The sequence below is a fragment of the Pongo pygmaeus genome, chromosome 9 (genome assembly GCF_028885625.2).
Source record: "Pongo pygmaeus isolate AG05252 chromosome 9, NHGRI_mPonPyg2-v2.0_pri, whole genome shotgun sequence".
NCBI classification, from domain to species: Eukaryota; Metazoa; Chordata; class Mammalia; order Primates; family Hominidae; genus Pongo; species Pongo pygmaeus.
In genome coordinates, this window is record NC_072382.2 from 34,635,294 (window position 1) to 34,658,515 (window position 23,222).

Below are 23,222 nucleotides of genomic sequence, written 5' to 3' on the forward strand. Positions count from 1 at the left end.
GGTTTTTTGTCCTTGTGATAGTTTGCTGAGAATGATGGTTTCCAGCTTCATCCATGTCCCTACAAAGGACATAAACTCATCATTTTTTATGGCTGCATAGTATTCCATGGTGTATATGTGCCACATTTTCTTAATCCAGTCTACCATTGAGATTTTGGTTCTTGAGCTCTTATATTTTACCCTTTGTATTATTATTTACATTGGAAAGTATTGAAATACAGTTTTTTACTTAAAGGGTTCTTGAGCTCTTATATTTTACCCTTTGTATTATTATTTACATTGGAAAGTACTGAAATACAGTTTTTTACTTAAAGGGAAGATATCAACTTGCTACAGAAATAAAGGAAAAAGAAATAGAAGGATTGAAGGAAACATTAAAATCACTACAGGTAAAAATAACTACATATTGTTTAAAAAATAGTTTGGTATTTTAGCATTGTATCAATAAAATGCCTTTAGATATGTAAGCTACAAAGCAAAGCTGACAAAAGTTTATATCTAATATATTACATAATTTAATACTTTTTCCTGAGAGCCTTGTTTTAAATTTAGTTTTGCTTTACCATATTTTATTTTAAAAGAAATATTAAAATAATTTTTAGTATATCTTATTAATATAGTTAAATAGATACAATTTTAACATTTTATACATAAGGAAAATGAGTCAGGCATATATATTGTGACTGATTTACCCATGGTCCTTAAAAATTAAAATAGCATTGAATTTTTGCTATGTGCTAAGTACTGTGCTTATTTTCTGCAAATACAAAAACTAAGAAAACATTACCTTTGCCCTTAAGTTGTTTATAGTCTCTTAGAGAATACAGAAGTATTTAACTGATGATGATTCATTCAATATACATTGAGGGTCTACTATGTGTAAACACTTTTCTCAGCATTGAGGATACAGCAATGATAAACAAGACAAAAATCTCTGCCCTTGTGAAGCTTAGTCTAGTGGGGAAGACAAAAAGTAAAATGAAGTAACTAGTGAAATAATGATTGTTGGGAAAACGATATTCATGCCATTTCAAACAGATAACATTAATTACAAAGAGCAAAATATATTTTTACATTAGAAGGATCCTGAAGGTCACCACTTTAATCAAGTGATCGAGTCTAGCAATGTTAATAATGAAACAGCTTTTCCGTGGATCCACTGTTATTATGCAATAAGGAGGACCGAACTTCACCTATGTAATTTTCTTGCCAAAAATATTATTTGAAATCTAATTATGATGAAAACAATTAGACACAATCACAATGTGTGGCACATTCTATAAGACATCTAGACTGGACTCAAAAAAACTTCAGTGTTGGCTGGGCGCGGTGGCTCACGCCTGTAATCCTAGCACTTTGGGAGGCCGAGGCGGGTGGATCACGAGGTCAGGAGATCGAGACCATCCTGGCTAACATGGTGAAACTCCGTCTCTACTAAAAATACAAAAAATTAGCCGGGCGTGGTGGTGGGCGCCTGTAGTCCCAGCTACTCTGGAGGCTGAGGCGGGAGAATGGCGTGAACCCGGGAGGCGGAGCTTGCAGTGAGCCGAGATCTCGCCACTGCACTCCAGCAGTGCAGTGAGACTCCGTCTCAAAAAAAAAAAGAAAATTCAGTGTTAAACAAGGAAACAACAGACACTGGGGCCTACTTGAGTGTGGAGGATGGGAGGAAGGTGAGGATCAAAAAAGGACCTATTGGGTTCTGTGCTTATTACCTGGGTGATGAAATCATCTGTACAACCGACCCCCGTGACATGCAATTTACCTATATAACAGACCTGCATATGTACCCCTGAACCTAAAAGTTAAAACCAAAACAAACCAAAAAAAAACTTCAGTGTCATGAAAAAAGAAAGGGGAGCTACTTTTGATTAAAATAATAGAGATAGACCAAGGTGGCAGATCACTTGAAGTCAGGAGTTGGAGACCAGCGTGGCCAACATGGTGAAACCCCGTCTCTACTAAAAATACAAAAATTAGCCACGCATGGTGGCGGGCGCCTCTAGTCCCAGCTGCTCAGGAGGCTGAGGCAGGAGAATCGCTTGAATCTGGGAGGCAGAGGTTGCAGTGAGTGGAGATCACGTCACTGCACTCCAGCCTGGGCTACAGAGCAAGACTCCATCTCAAAAGAAAAAAAAAAAGAATAAAGAGATACAACAATTAAGTGCTGTAATATGTGAACTTTCATTGGCTCCTGGGTCAAGAATAAAACCAGCCATAAAAAATTGGAGAGGACAATTGGGATATTTGAATAGGACCATATATTAGATTATGTTATTGAATATCCTAGGTATAATATAATAATATAATAATATCATAGGTATAATATTATGATCATATAAAAGAAAGTTCTTATTCTTAGAAAATGTATGATGAAGTATTTAGGGTGAAATCACCTATTAGCTGCAACTTACTTTCAGATAGTTCAGAAAAAAACAAAAAGTATGTGTATGTATAAACCCAAAGAAAAGTATGGAAAAATGTTAACGTACATCCTAGGCTAGGTGTGGTGGCTCACGCTTGTAATCCCAGCATTTTGGGAGGCTGAGACTGGAGGATTGCATAAACCCATGAGTTCGAGACCAGCCTGGGCAACATAGGGAGATCCTGTCTCTATTAAAAATTCAAAAAAAAAATTAGCTGGGTGTGGTGGTGAGCACCTGTAGTCTTAGCTACTCAGGAGGCTGAGATGGAAGAATTGCTTGAGCCCACAAGGTCGAGGCTGCTGTGAGCCATGATCAGGCCACTACACTCTGTTAAAAAAAAAAAAAAAATTCCTTGTGTTTTTTATCAACAAAAAAGTAGTGATCAGAAACTCTAGGGAAAACATAACTGTATGAGAAAGTATAAAGCAAGTTAAAATTTGGGATGGTTCTGAGCAATTGATGGAGTATAAGAAGAGAAGAAGCCGGGCATGGTGGCTCACGCCTGTAATCCCAGCATTTTGGGCAGATGGATTTCTTGAGCCCAGGAGTTCAAGACCAGCCTGGGCAACATGGCAAAACCACGTCTGTACAAAAAAAATATATATACAAAAATTAGCCAGATATGGTGGTGCATGCCTGTAGCTCCAGGCTACACGGGAGGCTGAGGTAGGAGAATCGCTTGAACCCAGAAGGTTGAGGCTGCATTGAGCTGTGATTGCACCACTGCACTCCAGCCTGGGTGACAGAGTGAGACCCTGTCTCAAAAAAAAAAAAAAAAGATACTTAGGTCTTGACCATAATAAAAAAAAAAAGAAGATACTTAGGTCCTGATCATAATAAAATAGTTCTTCAAGTAGCACACTGGACCTATATAGAAGGAAATGTTGTATTAGTATCCTGTTAGACTCATGCATTAAATGATACCTATATTGATTGTAATAATGTAAACACTGTTGGTTTCCATTTTTAGAATTAACCTATAAATGAAGCATGGAAAACTTAATTATGGTTACCAAATAAGACTTAAAATGTTATTAAGTTTGTTAATACAAAAATAATAATGTAGCAAGAAGTTGAGGTTGATAATCCAGCAATAATCTTTCAAGCTGATGAAACAAGAAATAAAGGTCGAAGTTTACTATTTGAAGTTTACATAGGTATAAAATTTAGTGATTCTAACCATACCTCACATATCCAGGTTAAAATGATAATAGTAGCTAAATGTTTTTTCTTATGATTTGGAAAAATTAAAAATAAAATTTTAGAATTGAGAAAACAGAAATGACCATTGTAGCTAATGTAAAAACTCTTCTGTTTTCTTTTCATTTTTTCAAGTTTCAATTTTATTATGTTTTTAAATCTGGGACTAGTTAAAAAGAAAAAAAAAAAAAACTTAAACGCTTACTTCAGCCCTGGGTTTTTTTTTTTTTTTTTTAATAACCAAACTAAAAATTACTACATGGGAACAGCAATGCAACAAACAAGTAAAACTTTTAAACTCAAGCCACATACTTAGAGTTAATAATCACGGTAAGGGACATTGCCAAAGAGCAACTGATGCCTCATTGAAGTTTGAAAGAAACTCTACCTACTGTGAAGGCAGAGAAGAAAGAGGCAATCAATTCTGATTCAAAGAAATCTGCATAGAAATGGAAAATGCTAACGCCTTTACCACAAGTGAAACTGCAAAGCCTCAACACATTCAACTCACTCCACAGAGCACCAAATGTTAAATTGGAGCCAAGGTAGGACTGAACATTTAATTTCCAGCTATGCAACTTGCCAAGCACAACAGTTCAGGTGTGGAAACCAGCTGTAGGCAAGCTTTTTTTTTTTTTTTTGAGATGGAGTCTCGCTGTGTTGCCCAGGCTGGAGTGCAGTGGTGAGATCTTGGCTCATTGCAACTTCTACCTCCTGGGTTCAAGCGATTCTCCTGCCTCAGCCTCCTGTGTAGCTGGGATTACAGGCGCCTGCCACCATGCCCAGCTAATTTTTGTATTTTTAGGAGAGACGGGGTTTTGCCACATTGGCCAGGCTGGTCTTGAACTCCTAACCTCAAGTGATCCACCAACCTTGGTTTCCCAAAGTGCTGGGATTACAGGTGTGAGCCACTGCAACCGGACAGCAAGCTCTTTTAAAAACATTATACACCATAAATTCCAAAACAGAACACTTCTGTGTTACTGTTTGAGTTTCAGAAGGGTACCACAAAGCATCAGGGTCTTTGAAAGTCACTCACGGCAACAGTTGTGTCTTCCCAGCGTTGGTAGCCCCCTTTCACAGTTCTCTAGCCTCTGGACACACTGCGGCACACCACTTTGTAGAATGACTTCTGACATTAAATCCATTCATGGCCTTAGTGACATGAGGCACTTAATTTTTTTTACAGTCTCTTGAACTGGACATACTTATATCTTTTGCCTAATTTTTTTTCTTGGTGTATCTTGAAAAATACTACATTTTTTTCCTACTAAAAAGTTGTCAGTAAGAGAATTTGTTCATCTTGCTTAATTACTTTGTTCTTTTAACATTCCTTCTTAAATTGTTTTGTTGTCATTCATACATTTTTAATTATCTGGATAATATAGAGAGTATATTTTTAATTGTTTATTTTTTTAATTATACTTTAAGTTCTAAGGTACATGTGCACAACGTGCAGGTTTGTTACACAGGTAAACGTGTGCCACGTTGGTTTGCTGCACCCATTAACTCATCATTTAAATTGGGTATTTCTCCTAATGCTATCCCTCCCCCAGGAAGGAAGAGCATGGAATGTTCTTCCATTTGTTTGTGTCCTCTTTTATTTCGTTGAGCAGTGGTTTGTAGTTCTCCTTGAAGAGGTCCTTCACATCCCTTGTAAGTTGGATTCCTAGGTATTTTATTCTCTTTGTAGCAATTGTGAATGGGAGTTCACTCATGATTTGGCTCTGTTTGTCTGTTATTGGTGTATAGGAATGCTTGTGATTTTTGCACATTGATTTTGTATCCTGAGATTTTGCTGAAATTGCTTATCAGCTTAAGGAGATTTTGGGCTGAGATGATAGGGTTTTCTAAATATACAATCATGTCATCTGCAAACAGAGACAACTTGACTTCCTCTTTTCCTAATTGAATACCCTTTATTTCTTTCTCTTGACTGCTTGCCCTGGCCAGAACTTCTAACACTATGTTGAATAGGAATGGTGAAAGAGGGCATCCCTGTCTTGTGCCAGTTTTCAAAGGGAATGCTTCCAGTTTTTGTCCATTCAGTATGATATTGGCTGTGGGTTTGTCATAAATAGCTCTTATTATTTTGAGATGCGGTCCATCAATACATAGTTTATTGAGAGTTTTTAGCATGAAGGGCTGTTGAATTTTGTCAAAGGCCTTTTCTGCATCTGTTGAGATAATCATGTGGTTTTTGTCATTGGTTCTGTTTATGTGATGGATTACGTTTATTGATTTGTGTATGTTGAACCAGCCTTGCATCCCAGGAATGAAGCCAACTTGATCGTGGTGGATAAGCTTTTTGATGTGCTGCTGGATTTGGTTTGCCAGTATTTTATTGAGGATTTTTGCATCGATGTTCATCACGGATCTTGGTCTAAAATTCTCTCTTTTTGTTGTGTCTCTGCCAGGCTTTGGTATCAGGATGAAGCTGGCCTCATAAAATGAGTTAGGGATGATTCCCTATAGAGAGTATTTTCAAAGCAAAAGAAATTCCTTCATATGGCTGACTTTCTATGCAAGAGGCATAAGGATTTATTTTGCCTTATTCAACCCAGAACATAGTACAGGTAGATGTATAGGGTACCTCATGGTCTGCTGAACATGATACATGAATAGAGTAGAGCAATGAAGATACTTGTGATTTCTCCCAACCCCCCAAGTTGAAACTTAAATAAAATTTCTGTTCAGCTAAGATCTGATATAAATCCACTAGGCAAGGAAGCCTGTTAACCACCGTGTAGCAACTTCCCTCCCTTCTTTAGTTTGCTAGTTACTTACTTCTCTTTCTCCTTTTTTCCTTTCATAAGATCATATTCTGGTATGTGCTAGGCACAGGAATAAGAAACCAGATAGTGCCCTCTCTTATGGAGCTCATAGTCAGGAGACTCTACTTACTGAATTCCAACACAGAACACAAAAACCATATTCCAAAAAGACCAATTAATTTTGCTTTAGTGAATTCTTTCAATGTGTCCCATTTCTATTTAAACATAGTACCTTGTTAGTTCATTTCAAAGGGATGGGCTTGGAGCAGGGCAACCTTCCTACATCTAAATTACCTGACAAATAAAACTTTGTTTATGAAAACAGTATGCTTAGAGGGCTTAATAAAGACACTTTGCTGATTGTCCTGTAGATTTTAAGTAAACTGTTTCTGTTAATGACTTATTACATAGTCCTGTGGTAAGACGCTTTCTTTCTCAGCTTCAGTTTTCCTTTAGGTAAAATGAAGGAATTGAACTCCATCAGCATTTCCCAAACATTTTGTGAAACAGTGTCTGCATTCTCTACCCTGGATAATAGGAGTGAGGAAGTGGAGGAGAGAGCTTCATTCACGCTCTCAGAAGAGGCATGAATAAAGAGGGGATAGGTAGATGTCGTAAAACCCAGATTGGGAGTAATGGGATAGATGATCTCTAAGATGTTCAGCTCCAAAGCTCTATTTTATTACTTTATTTCATTAAATTTAAACTTACTTAATTTTATATATTATATTAATTCCTCTTGTAGAACTGAAGGGATATTTAATATATAACATGTTATTTCTAGTTCTGAAGCCTAATTTTATTAGGCCATACCTAATCACATGGACAAAAGGAAATTAGATTTCTGGAGCTTTGAGTTTATACATTTATGCGTGAGGAATTCTTAGATATTTGGGTAATTTTATAGTCTGGAGAAAGATAGAAGGAAATGTAATAAAAAAGCAAAGTTTTGAAAGTTGAGAAGGTGAAAAATGCATCCTTCTCAACAAATGTTGCAGGAACAGCTAGACATACATATGAAAAAAAATGAATCTAGACACAGATTTACACAAAATTTAACTCAAAATGGATCACAGACCAAAATGTAAAACACAAAGCTAAAAAACTCCTAGAAGATAACATAGGAGAAAATCTAGATGACCATGGGTTTGCTGATGGCTTTTTTTTTTTTTTTTTTTTTTTTGTGAGACGGAGTCTTGCTCTGTTGCCCAGGCTGGAGTGCACTGGCGCTATCTTGGCTCACTGCAAGCTCCACCTCCTGGGTTCACGCCATTCTCCTGCCTCAGCCTCCCAAGTAGCTGGGACTACAGGTGCCCGCCACCACGCCCGGCTAATTTTTTGTGTTTTTAGTAGAGACAGGGTTTCACCATGTTAGCCAGGATGGTCTCCATCTCCTGACCTTGTGATCTGCCCACCTTGGCCTCCCAAAGTGCTAGGATTACAGGCGTGAGCCACTGTGCCCGGTCGACTTTTCTGATACAACATGAAAAGCATGATTTCTTAAAGAGTTGATAAGCTGGACTTCATTAAAATTAAAAACTTTAGCTACTCTGTGGCTTATCAAGAGAATGAAAAGACAAGTCACAGAGTAGGAGAAAACATTTGCAAAAGACACCTCTGACAAAGGACAGCTATCCAAAATAACAAAGACCTCTTAAAACTGAACAATAAGAAAACAATCTGATTTTAAAATGGGCCAAAGATCTTAACAGACATCTCACCAAAGAAGATACACATACAGATGGCATATAAGTTTATGAAAAGATGTGCCACATCATGGGTCATCAGGGAAATACAAATTAAAACAACAAAGATACACTACTCACCAACTATATGACATTCTCGGAAAGGCAAAATGATGGAGGCAGTAAAAAATAAGTGGTTGTGGCCAGGCGCAGTGGCTCACACCTGTAATCCCAGCACTTTGGGAGGCCGAGGCAGGCAGATCACCAGAGGTCAGGAGTTCGAGACCAGCCTGGCCAATGTGGTGAAACCCTACCTGTACTAAAAATACAAAAATTTGATGGGATGTGGTGGCAGGTGCCTGTAGCCCCAACTACTTGGGAGGCTGAGGCAGGAGAATCGCTTGAAGCTGAGAGGTGGAGGTTGCAGTGAGCCGAGATCACACCATTGCACTCCAGCATGGGGGACAAGAGCGAGACTTGTCTTGGGAAAAAAAAAAAGTAGTTGCCAGGGCTTGAAGGAGGGAGAGATAAAAAGACAGAGTACAGAAGTTTTTTAGGGCAGTAAAAATACTCTGTATGATACTCTAATGGTGGACACATGTCATATACTTGTCCAAACCCATAGAATGTACAATACCAAGAGTGAATTCCAATGTAAGCTGTGAACTTTGGGTGATAATGATGTCAGTGTAGGTTCATTAATTGTAACAAATGTGCCTGTATTAGTCCATCCTCACATTGCTATAAAGAGCTATAAAGACTGGATAATTTATGAACAAAAGAGGTTTAATTAACTTACAGTTCTGCAGGCTGTATAGGAAGCTTGGCTGGGAGGCCTCAGGAAACTTAAAATCATGGCGGGCGGGGAAGTAAGCATGTCTTAGCATGGCAGAGCAGGAGACACAGACTGCTAAGGGGGAAAGTGCTACACACTTTTAAACAACCAGATCTCATGAGAATTCCATCATGAGGCAGCACTAGGGGGATGGTGCTAACCATTAGAAACTGCCCCTGTTATCCAGTCACCTCCCATCAGGCCCTTCCTCCAACAACGTGGGGATTACAATTTGACATGAGATTTGGGTGGGGACACAGAGCCAAACCATATCAGTACCCCTCGGTGGGGGATGTTAATAATTGGGGGTTATATATGTATGGGGCAGGGAGTATATGGTATATCTCTTTACCTTCCTCTGGATTTTGCTGTGAACCTAAATCTTCTCTAAAAAATTCTTTTAAAAATCACTCTCAGTCCTACAGCTTTCTAAATTGAATTACAATAATTATTTTTATTACTAAAATATTTGTCTGTTTTCTTTTTTTATAATTTAAGACTTATTTTGTGACATGAAAATTAATATATTTTTGGGAACAATTTAAGTCATTATCACTTCAAGTATTACCTTTCCCAACGAATCTTTATATTTTCTCCTTTCAAACTCCTAAGATATATTTTGAATCTTCTCATTTATCCTTTATGTCTCTATACCTTATACACTTTCTATTTCTTTATGCCTGTGAGCATCTTATGTAATTTTCTTTCTTTTTTTTTTTTTCTTTTTGAGATGGAGTCTTGCTCTGTCATCCAGGCTGGAGTGCAGTGGCGCGATCTCGGCTCACTGCAAGCTCCGCCTCCCGGGTTCATGCCATTCTCCTGCCTCAGCCTCCCAAGCAGCTTGGACCACAGGCGCTGGCCACCACGCCCGGCTAATTTTTTGTATTTTTAGTAGAGACAGGGTTTCACCATGCTAGCCAGGATGGTCTCGATCTCCTGACCTCGTGATCTGCCCACCTCAGCCTCCCAAAGTGCTGGGATTACAGCCGTTAGTAATTTTCTTAGATATATCTTTTAGTTCACTAATTCTTCAACTATGTTTTATCTGCCATATAACTTACGTTTTAAGTTTTTTATTTATAATAACCTTTTTCTTTTATAGATGTTCTATTTGGTGCTTTTAAAAATCTGCCTTTTTCTAGTGTCTTATATTTTTTCATATTTCTTATTTATCTTTTATGTCTCTAATCATTAAAATATTTTTAATAATATCTTTGAGATTCTTCTGTTATTTTTAATTATTGGTGTGTACAAGTCTTCTTGTTTGCAGTGGCTACCAGCTAATGCTCCATTGTAAATCTTCCTTTTTAATGTGGTTCATAAATTTTAAATTGTGAGCCTCTTTAGTGGAGGCTGTATTTTTCTGATGAACTTGTGGAATTCTTCCTACAGAGCTCTTTTGCATTTGCTTCTGTTCTGAGTCTCAAGGGTTTCACAGAACAGTTTCTGATTGTTACCTTAATTTATCATCTAGGATGTACATACCATGCAGGGAGTATATATTATTATTAGGACTTTATACCCTTTTGTACTCCAAGTTTAGGTTTTTCTGTTTCTCATGGAATAATTTTTGGTTTTGGACCAGTGATCTAGGCAAAGACATTTTTTTGTGTTGGTAGGTTGAGTTCTTCTAGTCTTCCTTTCTTGGAATTAGCTGTTCTTCTAGAGTCCTTTCTCTATACCAGTGTGCTAGATCCCTTGGCTTTGTGCCTACATGGATATTAAAACCCTGACTTTGCCATGACAGCCTATATCTGTATGTAGGGGTTTCCGGATTACCAAAGCATCACCTTGCATACTTACAACTGTGACTATGGGTTTTCTGTCTTATTTTTAATGTCTGACAATTTCCTTATCTTTCTTTTGAACTTCAGCTGTATGTTAACTTTTTTTTATTGATGCTATATATTTTTCAAACATTTCATATTAGTTCATTCCACAATGTTTTTAAGAATCACTTAAGTTTTTTTCTTTTGAAAGTATCATAAACTTTTAGAGATATTGGAACTACAATACAAAGAACTTATTTTCCTGAATGATTTTAGAATAATTTCCCAAACTGATGCTCTATCATCTCATTACCATAGAATATCGTTCTTACAATCAGGGACATTCTCCTGTAAAACCATAACACAGCAATCAAAATCAGGAAGTTAACATTGGTACATAACTGGAATGTTCAAGACTCATTCAGTTTCACCAATTGTCCCATTAAAGTATTTTTATAACAAAAGGATCTAGTTTAGAATCCTATGTTTGCATTTAGTTGTCATAGCTCTTTAATCTCTTTCAGTCTGGAAGACTTTCCTAGTCTTTGGTTGATTTTTATAACTTTGACACTCTTGAAGATTACAGACCATTATTTTGTAGAACGTTCCTCAGTTTCTGTTTGTACAATGTTTCCTCATGGTTAGATTCAGTTTATGTATCTCTGGAAGGAATATCACAGAAGTAATGCCATATTCTTCTTATTGAATCCTATCAGATAGTTAATGGTTTCAATTTGTTTTGTTATTGGTGATGTTCACTCTGATAATTTGACTAAGGTAGTATCTGACAAGTTTCTCCACTGTAAAGTTAATCTTTTCTCCTTTGTAATCAGCGTATTTTGTGGAGGGAACTTTGAAACTATGTAAATACGCCATTTCTCACCAAACTTTTAATATATTTATTTATATCAATAAAGACTCATAGTTTCCTGTTTTGTACAATGGATTAAAATATTTGACTATCATTTATTTTTATCAAATTATTCTTGGTTTGGCCAGTGGGAGCCCATTCAAGCTGGCTGCTGAGTATTTTTTGACATGTCTTCATCATTCTTTTAGCATTTTTCTGCTTTCAGATAAAAATAAAATGTACCAGGATCACCTCATACTTTACCTGATCTTGCCCTGGAATAAACCATTTCTCCATGTTACCCTGGTTCCTGTTAATAGAAAAAGGTATATAGAAACCAAGATCTGAGTGCTATTACAATTATTACTGTTGGAGTGTCATTGTTGTCACACCCCCTCAGTGGACAGAGCTAGGAAATATATGTATATATTTACATACATATACACATATACACATATACTTACAGTTATATGTATTTTTATATCAATCTATGTATGTATATTGAAAACCATTAATTTGAACTACTGCAAATTACAATCCCAAACTACAAGGATTATTTTAGTTTATTTCTTTTCTGTATTTATACTTTTCTTATCTTTCAATGAGAAATCTGACTTTCATTATCACTAAGACGCTGACTTATTTCATAAAACACCGTGTTATATAACCAGTCCACCATTCTGCTGCCCCCTCTTTCCTTATGTGGATGTCCTCCTTTTCCTGCTTGAATTCTGACACCTTCAGCTGGGTTGCCCTTTTGCAGGGTCACCCTCCTCACCTTACTTAGTTTCTGACTCCCCACAGTAGACTGCCCTCCCTTACATGGGAAAATCCTCTTTTCTCCATTCAGGCCTGTTATTCTGTTCCGGAATGCTCTAGACACAACCCTCTCACCACTTCCTCACGTACCTTATTCTGCCTAACCTAATGGACTTCAGAGCTGAACTGTTTAAGAAGAGGAAGGGGTTAGATGTTTTAAACATATTATTTGGGGGGCTTTATTCCCAACTAAAATAAATTCAATAAATGGAAAATTAATGGGAAAATAAGATTTTTTTCTCTAAAGCAGTGTGCTTTTCAGTCAGCTTTTCTTATAATTTTCCATAAAGTGAAGGATAACTATAATAGGAAAACATTTGCATTTTATTTTTGAAGCTGCCTTCTATAGTTAATGCATTAGCATCAGTATAGTTTTGTTCTGATATTAGAAGTATGCCTATATGTGATATTAACCAATTTTTAAATAATTAAAATATTAAATATAGCAACTATAAAAATACTGCATGTCAATCCAATTATATTTTCAAACTCATCTATGTGTCAGAAATGCAGCTATGTGGGAGTTTATTAGTTGGGCAATGCTCTAGAGGTATTGATAAAATATAGCTGTGGACTGTAATTGAGAAAGAATAAAATGCAGAGGTAATAAGGTGTGTGAAGAACAGTGGCCTGAAATAATTGGTAAATTTGCTCTAGATGTAGTTTTATCTTTGACTAATGGTAGCAGATAATAAATTCAGGATTAGAGTAATATATTGTCTTCTGAATTTTGTCTTTTTATTTTTTCCTCTTATTTTTCTAGATGACCTCAAAACATTTCCCTTTGCTTTTGTGCTGAATGCCTTAAAAAGTACTCTGATCTCATCCAGGCTCGTGTCTTTAAAATGGTATCTACATAAAGAAGACTTCTAAATGTGTATCTCCTAACCCCTAATCCATCCTACATTAACTATTTGCCGTCTCTGCTTGGATATCTAAAAGACACCTCAAACTTGACATGTTTAAAATAAAGTTTCTAAAATCCTGCCTCCTGGAAACTGGCTTATTTAATCTTTTCCATCCTTGTTAATGACAACTCTCTTTTTCCAGTTACTGGTTGTTTTTTTTTTTTGTTGTTGTTGTTTTTTTGTTTTGTTTTTTGGCTCTCCCTCAGACTGTATCTAACATCCAACCACTTCTTATTTCATCCACTACTAACACCCTAGTCCTCCTTCATCATCCTCTTTTATCTGGATTATTGCAGTAGCTTATTAAGTGATTTTTCTTGCCACAACCTCTGTTCCCTTCTAATGTGAATGTAATAGAGTGAGTCTTTAGAAAGCTAAGTCAGGGCCTGGCGCAGTGGCTCACGCCTCTAATCCCAGCACTTTGGGAGGCTGAGGCAGGCAGATCACGAGGTCAAGAGATCGAGACGATCCTGGCTAACATGGTGAAACCCTGTCTCTACTGAAAATATAAAAATTAGCCAGGCGTGGTGGCACACGCCTGTAGTCCCAGCTACTCGGGAGGCTGAGGCAGGAGAATTGCTTGAACCTGGGAGGCAGAGGTTGCAGTGAGCCGAGATCGCGCCACTGCACTCCAACCTGGTGACAGAGCAAGACTCCGTCTCAAAAAAAAAAAAAAAAAAAGCTAAGTCAGGCTTTGTCACATTTGTCCTCAGAACTCTGTAGTGGCTTTCCATCTCATGAGTTGTAAAAACCAAATCCATATCACACATAATGAGGTCTACAATGATTTGGGTCCCCTTGCCTTCCCTTGCCCCTCTCTGAACTCTGCTCTTCTTCACTTTGCTTACTCCCTTTGAGCCACATGGACTTCCTTGCTCTTCTTTAAACACACTAGGCCTTATTCCACATTAGGGAACTTGCTGAAATATTCTTTCTTAATTCTATCCAGGTCTTTACTCAGAATTTACTATCTCAGAAAGGAGTTTCCTGACTGTCCTGTGTAATAGTCTTCCCTGATTTATTGTTTTTCTTTAACACCTATCAATATCTAATATACTATATATTTTAACTTATATTGCTTATTTTCTTGCCCAGAATTTAAGCTGGGCAGGATTTTTTTTTTGGTCCAGTGTTGTACCCCCAATGTCTATATCAATGCTTTACTTACAATAAGCATTCAACATTTATGGAAGAAATAAATCATATACAACCCATCCATTAAAATAAAATAAAATCAGCTCATTCATGGCAGTAGGCTAAAAAATTTATTTCATAGGAAATGTGTAGTAATTATTGTACTTTTGCTTAAAATATAAAAAATATAAGTAGGATTTAAGAAGATGAACACTCATACATGGCTGGTTGGCATTTAACTTGGTCAGCCACAATTTTTTTTTTTTTTTTTTTGACAGAGTCTCATTCTATCACTCAGGCTGGAGTGTACTGGCGCAGTCTCAATTCACTGCAACCTCCACCCCCCAGGCTCAAGCAATCATCCTGGCCTCAGCCTCTGGAGTAGCTGGGATTACAGGCACACACCAGCATACCCAGCTAAGTTTCGTTTGTTTGTTTTCAGACTTTCACCACGTTGCCCAGGTTGGTTTTGAACTCCTGGACTCAAGCAATCCACTAGCCTCAGCCTCCTAAAGTGCTGGAATTACAGACATGAGCCACTGCCCTGGCTTTTGTAACAGTTTAAAAAAGCCTATAAAAATTAACAAATCTTAGAAATTCTGCTTCTTGGAACTTATCCTAATAAAAAGAATAACTGTAAAAGTCTAGATATAAGCATGTTTATTTCAGAATATTTCATAATAGTAAAAAACTCAATTCAGTAAACCTATAAACATGAGTGATTAGGTAAGTTATGGTAAAGTTAAAAAATGGAATACTGTGTAGCCATTAAAAAGTTATATTGTACATTAATTTGTCACAGAAAGGTGTTTATTATATATTAAGTAAAATAGGTTACAAAATAGATGTTTATTGTCAGTTTCTGCTGGCTGTTTTTTAAAGTATAAGTGTATGTTTTTAAAAAACTGGTAGAGTGGGGCATGGTGGCTTACACCTGTAATCTCAGCACTATAAGAGGGCAAGGCCAGAGGATCTCTTGAGCCCAGGAGTTCAAGACCAGCTTGGGCAACATAGTGGGACCCTGTCTCTACAAAAAATTTTAAAAATTAGCCAGGTGTGGTGGCATGTTCCTATAGTACCCAGCTACTTAGGAGGCTGAGGTAGCAGGAGGATTGCTTGAGCCCAGGGGATTGAGGCTGCAGTGAGCTGTGATCATCCCAGTGTACTCCATCCAGCTTGGGTAAAAGAGTGTGACTCTATCTTAAAAACAAACAAAACCTGGTAGTACCAAAGTGCTAGTGACTGTTATCTGTGGATCGTGAGATGATCTGTTTGTTTAAAACAGTTGTTATGCTTGTTTTTTAAAAACTTTTCCTCAGTGAAGAGCTAATATGAAGTAACAAAACTCCCCTAGACTGCTCTATCTCTCTTGCTTTATTTTTGTCTTGGTGGTTATCACTCTCTAACATGCATACCTTTTGCTTATATTTGTCAGTCTATCACCACCCCCACTAGAAAGTAAGTTTCTTAAGGGCAGGGACTTTGTTTTGTTCACTGCTATATTCCAGGAGTCTAGGAAAGTATCTAGCATATAGTAGGTGCCATAAATGTGTGTTGAATAAATCAATAATGGTACATAGAAGATAAATGCCACATTTTATAGCACGCAATTTTGATATCAGAGGATTTTGTTGTAGATAATTAAAGTATTTTAATGAGATTTTCCCCCCTTATTTTTCAAGGTTTCTAAATACTCTTTACAGAAGAAAGTGAGTGAAATGGTAAGGAAATTACAAAACATATTTTTCCCCCATCTGGATTAGTACTTAGGGGGATTAGTATTTTTGTGAATAAAATATGACATTTATAGTGAAAAAATTAATTGTTGAAACTGGATATTACTGTCTCCAGTAATATGAAAGGGGATATTTGCAATTTCATATGTTGCATAAATGAATTATTTCACAAATTTATTTCGAGATTACATAGTACTTATACAGGTTGAGCATTCCAAATCTGAAAACTCAAAATTTGAAATGCTTCAAAATTGGAAACTTTTTGAGTGTCAACATGATGCTCAAAGAAGATGCTCATTGGAGTATTTTGGACTTTAGATTTTTGCATTTGAGATGCTTAACCCGTAGGTATAATGCAAATATTCCAAAATCCCAAAATATCCCAAATATGAAACACTTCTGGTCCCAGCATTTCTGATTAGAGATATTCAACCTATATATTTAAAATAAATTTTACACAGTTCCCAAATTATTGTTAGGGTCTTATAGTAAAAGCAAATAACAAAACTCTAAAACCTCTTATTTTAATGGTATCTTTTCTAGATATTTATGTAAACATGTAATTATTAATTATAGCCTAAAAAAATTGAAATGTATGAAGTAGTATTTAGGATATAATATTTATCCCTTATCAGTGTACACTTAGGATATGGCACTGATCCTATATTGTTCAATAAGTATTTATTTACTGTGCATTCCTCTTTTATAGTCTGTTAAAAACTAATGTTTTTGCTTTTTACAGCATAACATTTTAGGGAATATTTACTTTGATATTTTTCCCTTCTAGCCCTATTTTATTCAGGGCTAGAATTTTTTATCTGTGTTTTTGGTTGAGCAAAATTTTCCTATATCCACTTAAATTGTCAAAGGGCTTTTTGGGTGGAGCTATGCTATTCAGTCTTCATTCTTTGGAGCAGACTGTAAAATTAATTTTTGAGTAAGGCTTATATATTATATATATGAGAAGTAAGAAATGAACTATCACCCCTTCTGACATTACATAGAAAAACATAAAGTATTTTGCTTCTTGAAATTGTTTGGTGTGTTAGAAAATAAAAGAGCCATAGAGAGACTGCTAAGCTTGATTGAATAAAAGATGTGAAAATTCTGTTTCTATTCAACTGGAAAGAATAAAAATAATATTGTCAGACTATTTTAAACCATGATTTTAATTAAGAAGCTGAAAAACTAGATTCTAGTTTAGCTTTAAGTACCATGACATTTGTACTGAAAGTCATCTTCAACGCTACAGTGGTTTTACACAAAATATAGTGAAATTGAATAATGTGCCCTTTGACCTGGGAGATAAGGCTACAAGTTAAAGATCAAAGGCAACATAAAATGTGTTTTATTTTATTCCACTTTCAAATTTCATCAAACAGATACTTACAATCTTTAAAAAAAAAAAACATGGTAACATGTATATACTTATTCTAGTTTTTGGTCACTTTTAAGCTTTTTGTTATTGTGAATTACAACATTTATACTTACTAAAATGATATTTCAGTTACAGTCATAATATTTTTTCTGACAATTTAAAGCATTGCATCACTTTTAATTTAAAAAGTTTTATATATTGATATATATTTAATATTTTATATTCATTCTGGCAGAACATTTATATTCTGGATTTAAAAGTTAGAAGTACCCCTTTTTCTAAGCATTCTTACATATATTTGTTTTACATTATTCCTGTTACATTATTATTATATAATTCAGATGACTTGTTCTTTATTCAAAGTGCAGTATAGTATTCAGTAATTCAGTGAATCTTATTTTATTCCAAGCAGTACATTATTCTTTTATGTTATTTGGTTCTATGGGCAAGACAGGAAACAAGATAGCCACTAGTGTGAAGGCACGACTTTGGGGAGCCATAAAGTTAGGGTCCTAAAAGAAATAACTTGAAAAATACTATTAAGAAAATTTCAAGTTTATGAGCTCCGATAGGTGAGTCCTTAACTACTAGTAAGTTTCTGTCTTCTGTGATTCAGTAAGCTGATTTTCTTTTAGAGGTGGTGATATGTTCTGAGATAAATTAACATAATCACAAATCAAATGATTTTTCCATCCCTAAAAGTACCTCCCCTTTGAAAAAATCACAATCATTACCAGTTAAAAGGATGCAATAAAAACATGTGAGAGAGAAATCTTAGGACATTACATACACCACCACTGTGATTTGGTCATTGATACAAATTTTTCCTGCTGTGTTTAGTGATTACTACATAGATGACCATGTTGGGTAATAATTGAATTTATAGGTGTCTGTGTTGTAAAACTGAATAGCTAATACAGCTTAATGAAGGAAGTAAACTTATCAGACCATTGTCATATTGTATTTCTCTTCTGTATATCATTTTCCTCTAAATAAAAGATTTACAAGAAAGATTTTTTCTTTATGAAATTAAAGCAATTTCAATATTGAAAGTTTTGATATATTAAGAATAACCACATACTTTCTTTCAGAGTAGAATATTTTTAAACTGAAGACTTATCTGGAAGTAACTTCATGATCATAAATATTATGTATATGTGTACACACATATATTAGCAACATGACTTTAGGTTAAAGTAATCTATGCCTTATATTTGTAACTGAAAAGGTAAGGATATCTTAAGAAAGATGCCATAGGTTTTTGAAAATTGAGTTTTATAACTCCATTGATTTAGTTTGGGTTCATATTGAAGAAATTAGAAGATTAGTTACAAAATTGGAAATGAATGTGTTAAATTTATATTTTGATTCTTATCTTTTCCTCTAAAATTTACTCTTAACAAACTGATTGTTTTAAGGGAAACTAATTTTATCTCCAGAAGTTTTCAAATCAGTCTCCTTAAGTAAATAGAAAAAGGGAGAAATGTGAAGCTGTGCATTTTATCAGTAAATATATTTCTAAAAAGCTGTGTGTAAATATTTTTACATTATTCCCATTTTAAATGCTTCAAGGCTTTAAAGTAAGCTTTTAGACTACACACATACATATAATTATGGATATGCTATTTTTCCTCTAATCTTGACTTTCATAGATTAGATTTGTTTAAAATGAGGTGTACATGTGTTTAGAAAGCAATGAATGCTGACATTTTTTGTAGACTGTCTTTGCATTTGATAGTAAAACTGTGTAAAAGAAAAAATAATTTGAGTGGATTCATGCAGATAGAATATGTACTTAACTATTTCTTAATCATCTCAATAAAATAGCCTTATAATACATTAAAGTTTTAATAATAGTAAAAATCAATTTATTTGTATTCTTTAAAATATTCTTACATCTCTAAAGTGTTATTACCAATTACTTTTTGTTGTTGCTTTTCAGAGAATTTAAACTATTTGTTGATAGTCATGAAATTAGTGGCAAACTGGACAATGGACCTCTTCATCTCATTTTCAAAACTAAATCAGGGTAGTAAACTACATTCATATAGGCATATATGGGCTAATAAGCTGTAGGTGCCTATGTGATTTAGAAGTCTTAATGTTATATATCATGGCCATTGAATAGGCTAATGTGTTTGAAAATCAGAATTGTGTCATGCAAACAAATGCAATGAAACTGCATTTTCATTAAATTCAATTTTTGCCTCAAAGAATGTTGGAAGAGTGTATCAGAAATTACTCTAATGTATATAAAGCTCTATGCATGAAATCTTCTTTGATCTTTGCTACATTTTTAGTTAACAGAATTGTTAACCTTTGTAGGCATTGACTACCTATTTTATTCATCACTTTTTAGCTGAAAGGTTAAGAAAGCTTTTCTGGGATCATGTATTATGTAGTAGAGAGTATTCTAATGAAGGCTACATAAATATTGATTAGAATCAAAAATTAAAACTTCCTTGAATTGGCCGGGCACAGTGGCTCACACCTGTAATCCTAGCACTTTGGGAGGCCAAGGCGGGTGGATTGCCTGGGTTCAGGAGTTCGAGGCCAGCCTGGGCAACACGGTGAAACCCCGTCTCTACTAAAATACAAAAAATTATCTGGGCATGGTGGATCGTGCCTGTAGTCCCAGCTACTCGGGAGGCTGAGGCAGGAGAATCACTTGAACCCGGAGGCAGAGGTTGCAGTGAGCCGAGATCGTGCCACAGCACTCCACCCTGGGTGACAGAGAGAGACTCCATCTCCAAAAAAACAAATAAAAAATAAAAACTTCCTTGAATTGAAAAAATGACATTAACCCAGTTTTCAGTGAAATTGTGTTAGGTTTCTAGACATCTGCTGAGAGCTAATATAATTCTCTCAATCAGAAATTAAGGGGTATTTTAGAAGAAAGCAATATGGTTCATTATTGCTCACCATTACTAATAATAGTAACTACCCAGGTAGGCATAAGCTCTCCAGGAATAAGTACATTTATCAACTTGTTTGCATTTATAACTGCTGCACAGTTAAATAAGTAGTGAAAAGCCTGATGACATACATGAGAAATTTTCAACTGATATATCATAATTATTACCTATAATATATCATGTTTAAAATCATTAAAAAATAGCTTTGAAAAAGTTAAGACTGTCATCAGACTTGCCAAGATAATATAGTTAGGTACAACTTAAATTGTAATGTGTGTTCGTGTGTGTGTGTGTGTGTGTGTGTGTGTGTATGTGTGTATGTGTATATATATATATGTATTTTTTTTTTTTTTTTGTGATGGAGCCTTGCTCTGTCACCCGGGCTAGAGTGCAGTGGCGTGATCTTGGCTCACTGCGACCTCTGCCTCCTGGATTTAAGCGATTCTCCTGCCTCAGCCTCCCCAGTAGCCGAGATTACAGGTGTATGCCACCATGCCTGGCTAATTTTTGTATTTTCAGTAGAGATGGGTTTCACCATGTTGGCCAGGCTGGTCTCGAACTCCTGACCTTGTGATCCGTCCACCTTGGCCTCCCAAAGTGCTGGGATTACAGGCGTGAGCCACCATGACCCGGCCCTTCATGAATATTTTTTAAAAGGCCATGCTTATTCTAAATAAAAGTTAATTAAAACTATTGATACTTTTACCAGTTAAGGAATAATAACAATCATTTTATTGTGATTTTTATATGATGGGCTTTGTTTTTTAGTGCTTTATTTATATTAATTCATTTTATCTTCACAGCAACCCTATGAGTGAAACACTATTATAAACTTTTTCCTAAAAATAGGGTAGATAATTTACCCAAGGTCACACTAAGTTGCAGAAACAAGATTTAAACATAGGCAGACTAGCTTTTGACCACTGTGCTCTACTACCTATACTTTGGTTTTTCTTTTCTTTTTTTTTTTTTGAGATGGAGTTTCACTCTAGTGCCCAGGCTGGAATGCAGTGGTGCGATCTTAGCTCACTGCAACCTTTGCAACCAGTGTTCAAGCGATTCTGCTGCCTCAGCCTCCCAGGTAGCTGGGATTACAGGCGCCCGCCGCTACGTCTGGCTAATTTTTGTATTTTTAGTAGAGACAGGGTTTCACTATGTTGGCCAGGCTGGTCTCGAACTCCCGACTTCAAATGATCTGCCTGCCTCCACCTCCCAAAGTGCTGGGATTACAGGCCTGAGCCACTGTGCTCGGCCTGTACTTTGGTTGTGTTTTTGTTTTTGTTTTTGTTTTTTTTGAGATGGAATTTTGCTCTTTCGCCCAGGCTGGAGTGCAGTGTCGCGATCTTGGTTCACCACAACCTCTGCCTCCTGGGTTCAAGTGATTCTCCTGTCTCAGCCTCCTGAGTAGCTGGGATTACAGGCATGCACCACCATGCCTGGCTAATTTTTGTATTTTTAGTAGAGACAGGGTTTCACCATGTTGGTCAGGATGGTCACGAACTCCTGACCTTGTGATCTACCCGCCTTGTCCTCCCAAAGTGCTGGAATTACAGTTGTGAGCCACTGCGCCTGGCCTGTACTTTGGTTTTAAGCAATAAGAAGTGGCTCTGGTTAACTTATGTAAATGGAAATTTAGGGGAGGCATTCACAATCAACCAGAGAATAAAGAATTGTTTGAGAATGAACAGGGACCCAGAGTAATTCCAGAGTTTGTGAGGCAGGTTGTAGGGACCCACAACAGAGGTCTCATATCAGTTTGGATAGGATCACTACTGAACTTCTCTAGTTTTATATAGTCTTTTTGCTCAAGATTCAAATTCCAAGAAAGTAGCTATCAATTGGTTTATTTTGAGTATCATGCCCTTCTCTTAATTAGGGAAGAATAGGACCCCTGAATTTTAGTCCTGTTGTAATGTTTAGTCCATGTTGTAATGAAGTTTAGTCCATGTTGTAATGAAGAAAAAGTATTTCAGTAAAGTAAATTGTGGTGCTGTTAGGTAAGGGAAATGGATGCTGGCTAGGCAAAATCAAATTTTTACTATTAAAACTCTGTAAGACAACAACAGTTCATTCAGAAAACAATTATTGAGTTCCAGTTCATGGGCCTATACTGTTCTTTGTTTAGAACTGCTCATCGTAGAAGGTGAAGCAGTTGGGAAAAAAAATGAATGAAAGTTGTGAAACCAATTAATGATTCTGCTAATGTCAAGTGAAGATAAAAAACTTCTAACAAGTGTTATTGATTTTATTAACATAATATTTATTTTTTAAGAGTTAAAAGTCATATTCGCAGGTATGGGAAGAGTAGTTCCTTTAGCTGAAAGCAGTAGAGGCCCATATAATATTATATAAGTAAGGTCTAATTTTTACCAATTATGTCTCCAGTTTAAGTAGACTACTATCCTATGTTGCCTCCCTGTCACTGAGAGATATCCTTGTCATTTCATTTCTTTTTCTCTTTTAGAGATGGGATCTTGCTTTGTCACCTGGGCTGGAGTTCAGTGGCTGAACATAGCTCACTGAAGCCTTAAACTTCTAGCTTCAAGCAATCCTCCCACCTCAACCTCCCAAGTAGCTAGGACTACAGGCATGTGCCACCATGCCCAGCTAACTTGTTTAATTTTTGTAGAGATGGGGTCTTGCTATGTTGCCTAGGCTGGTCTCAAACTCCTGGCCTCAAGCATTCTTCCTGCCTCATCATTTCATTTCTTAATGCAGTGAGAAGGTACTATATTAATTAAAATCAGTCTCAGAAAATTTACTTGAATTTTGGTAATGCACATTGAAATTATT

General features: G+C 36.0%; 1 protein-coding gene across 2 annotated transcripts in view; it reads left to right on the plus strand.

Moving 5' to 3' along the window:
- The window catches only part of CCDC73 (coiled-coil domain containing 73), a 186,055-nt gene that overhangs the window by 89,642 nt on the left and 73,191 nt on the right, over positions 1-23,222 (plus strand). For both annotated transcript variants that reach the window (XM_054441614.2, XM_054441615.2), the window contains exons 6-7: positions 315-389; positions 16,083-16,121. In XM_054441614.2, the coding sequence (XP_054297589.2) occupies positions 315-389; positions 16,083-16,121 (114 nt within the window). The remainder of the gene's footprint in view (positions 1-314; positions 390-16,082; positions 16,122-23,222) is intronic.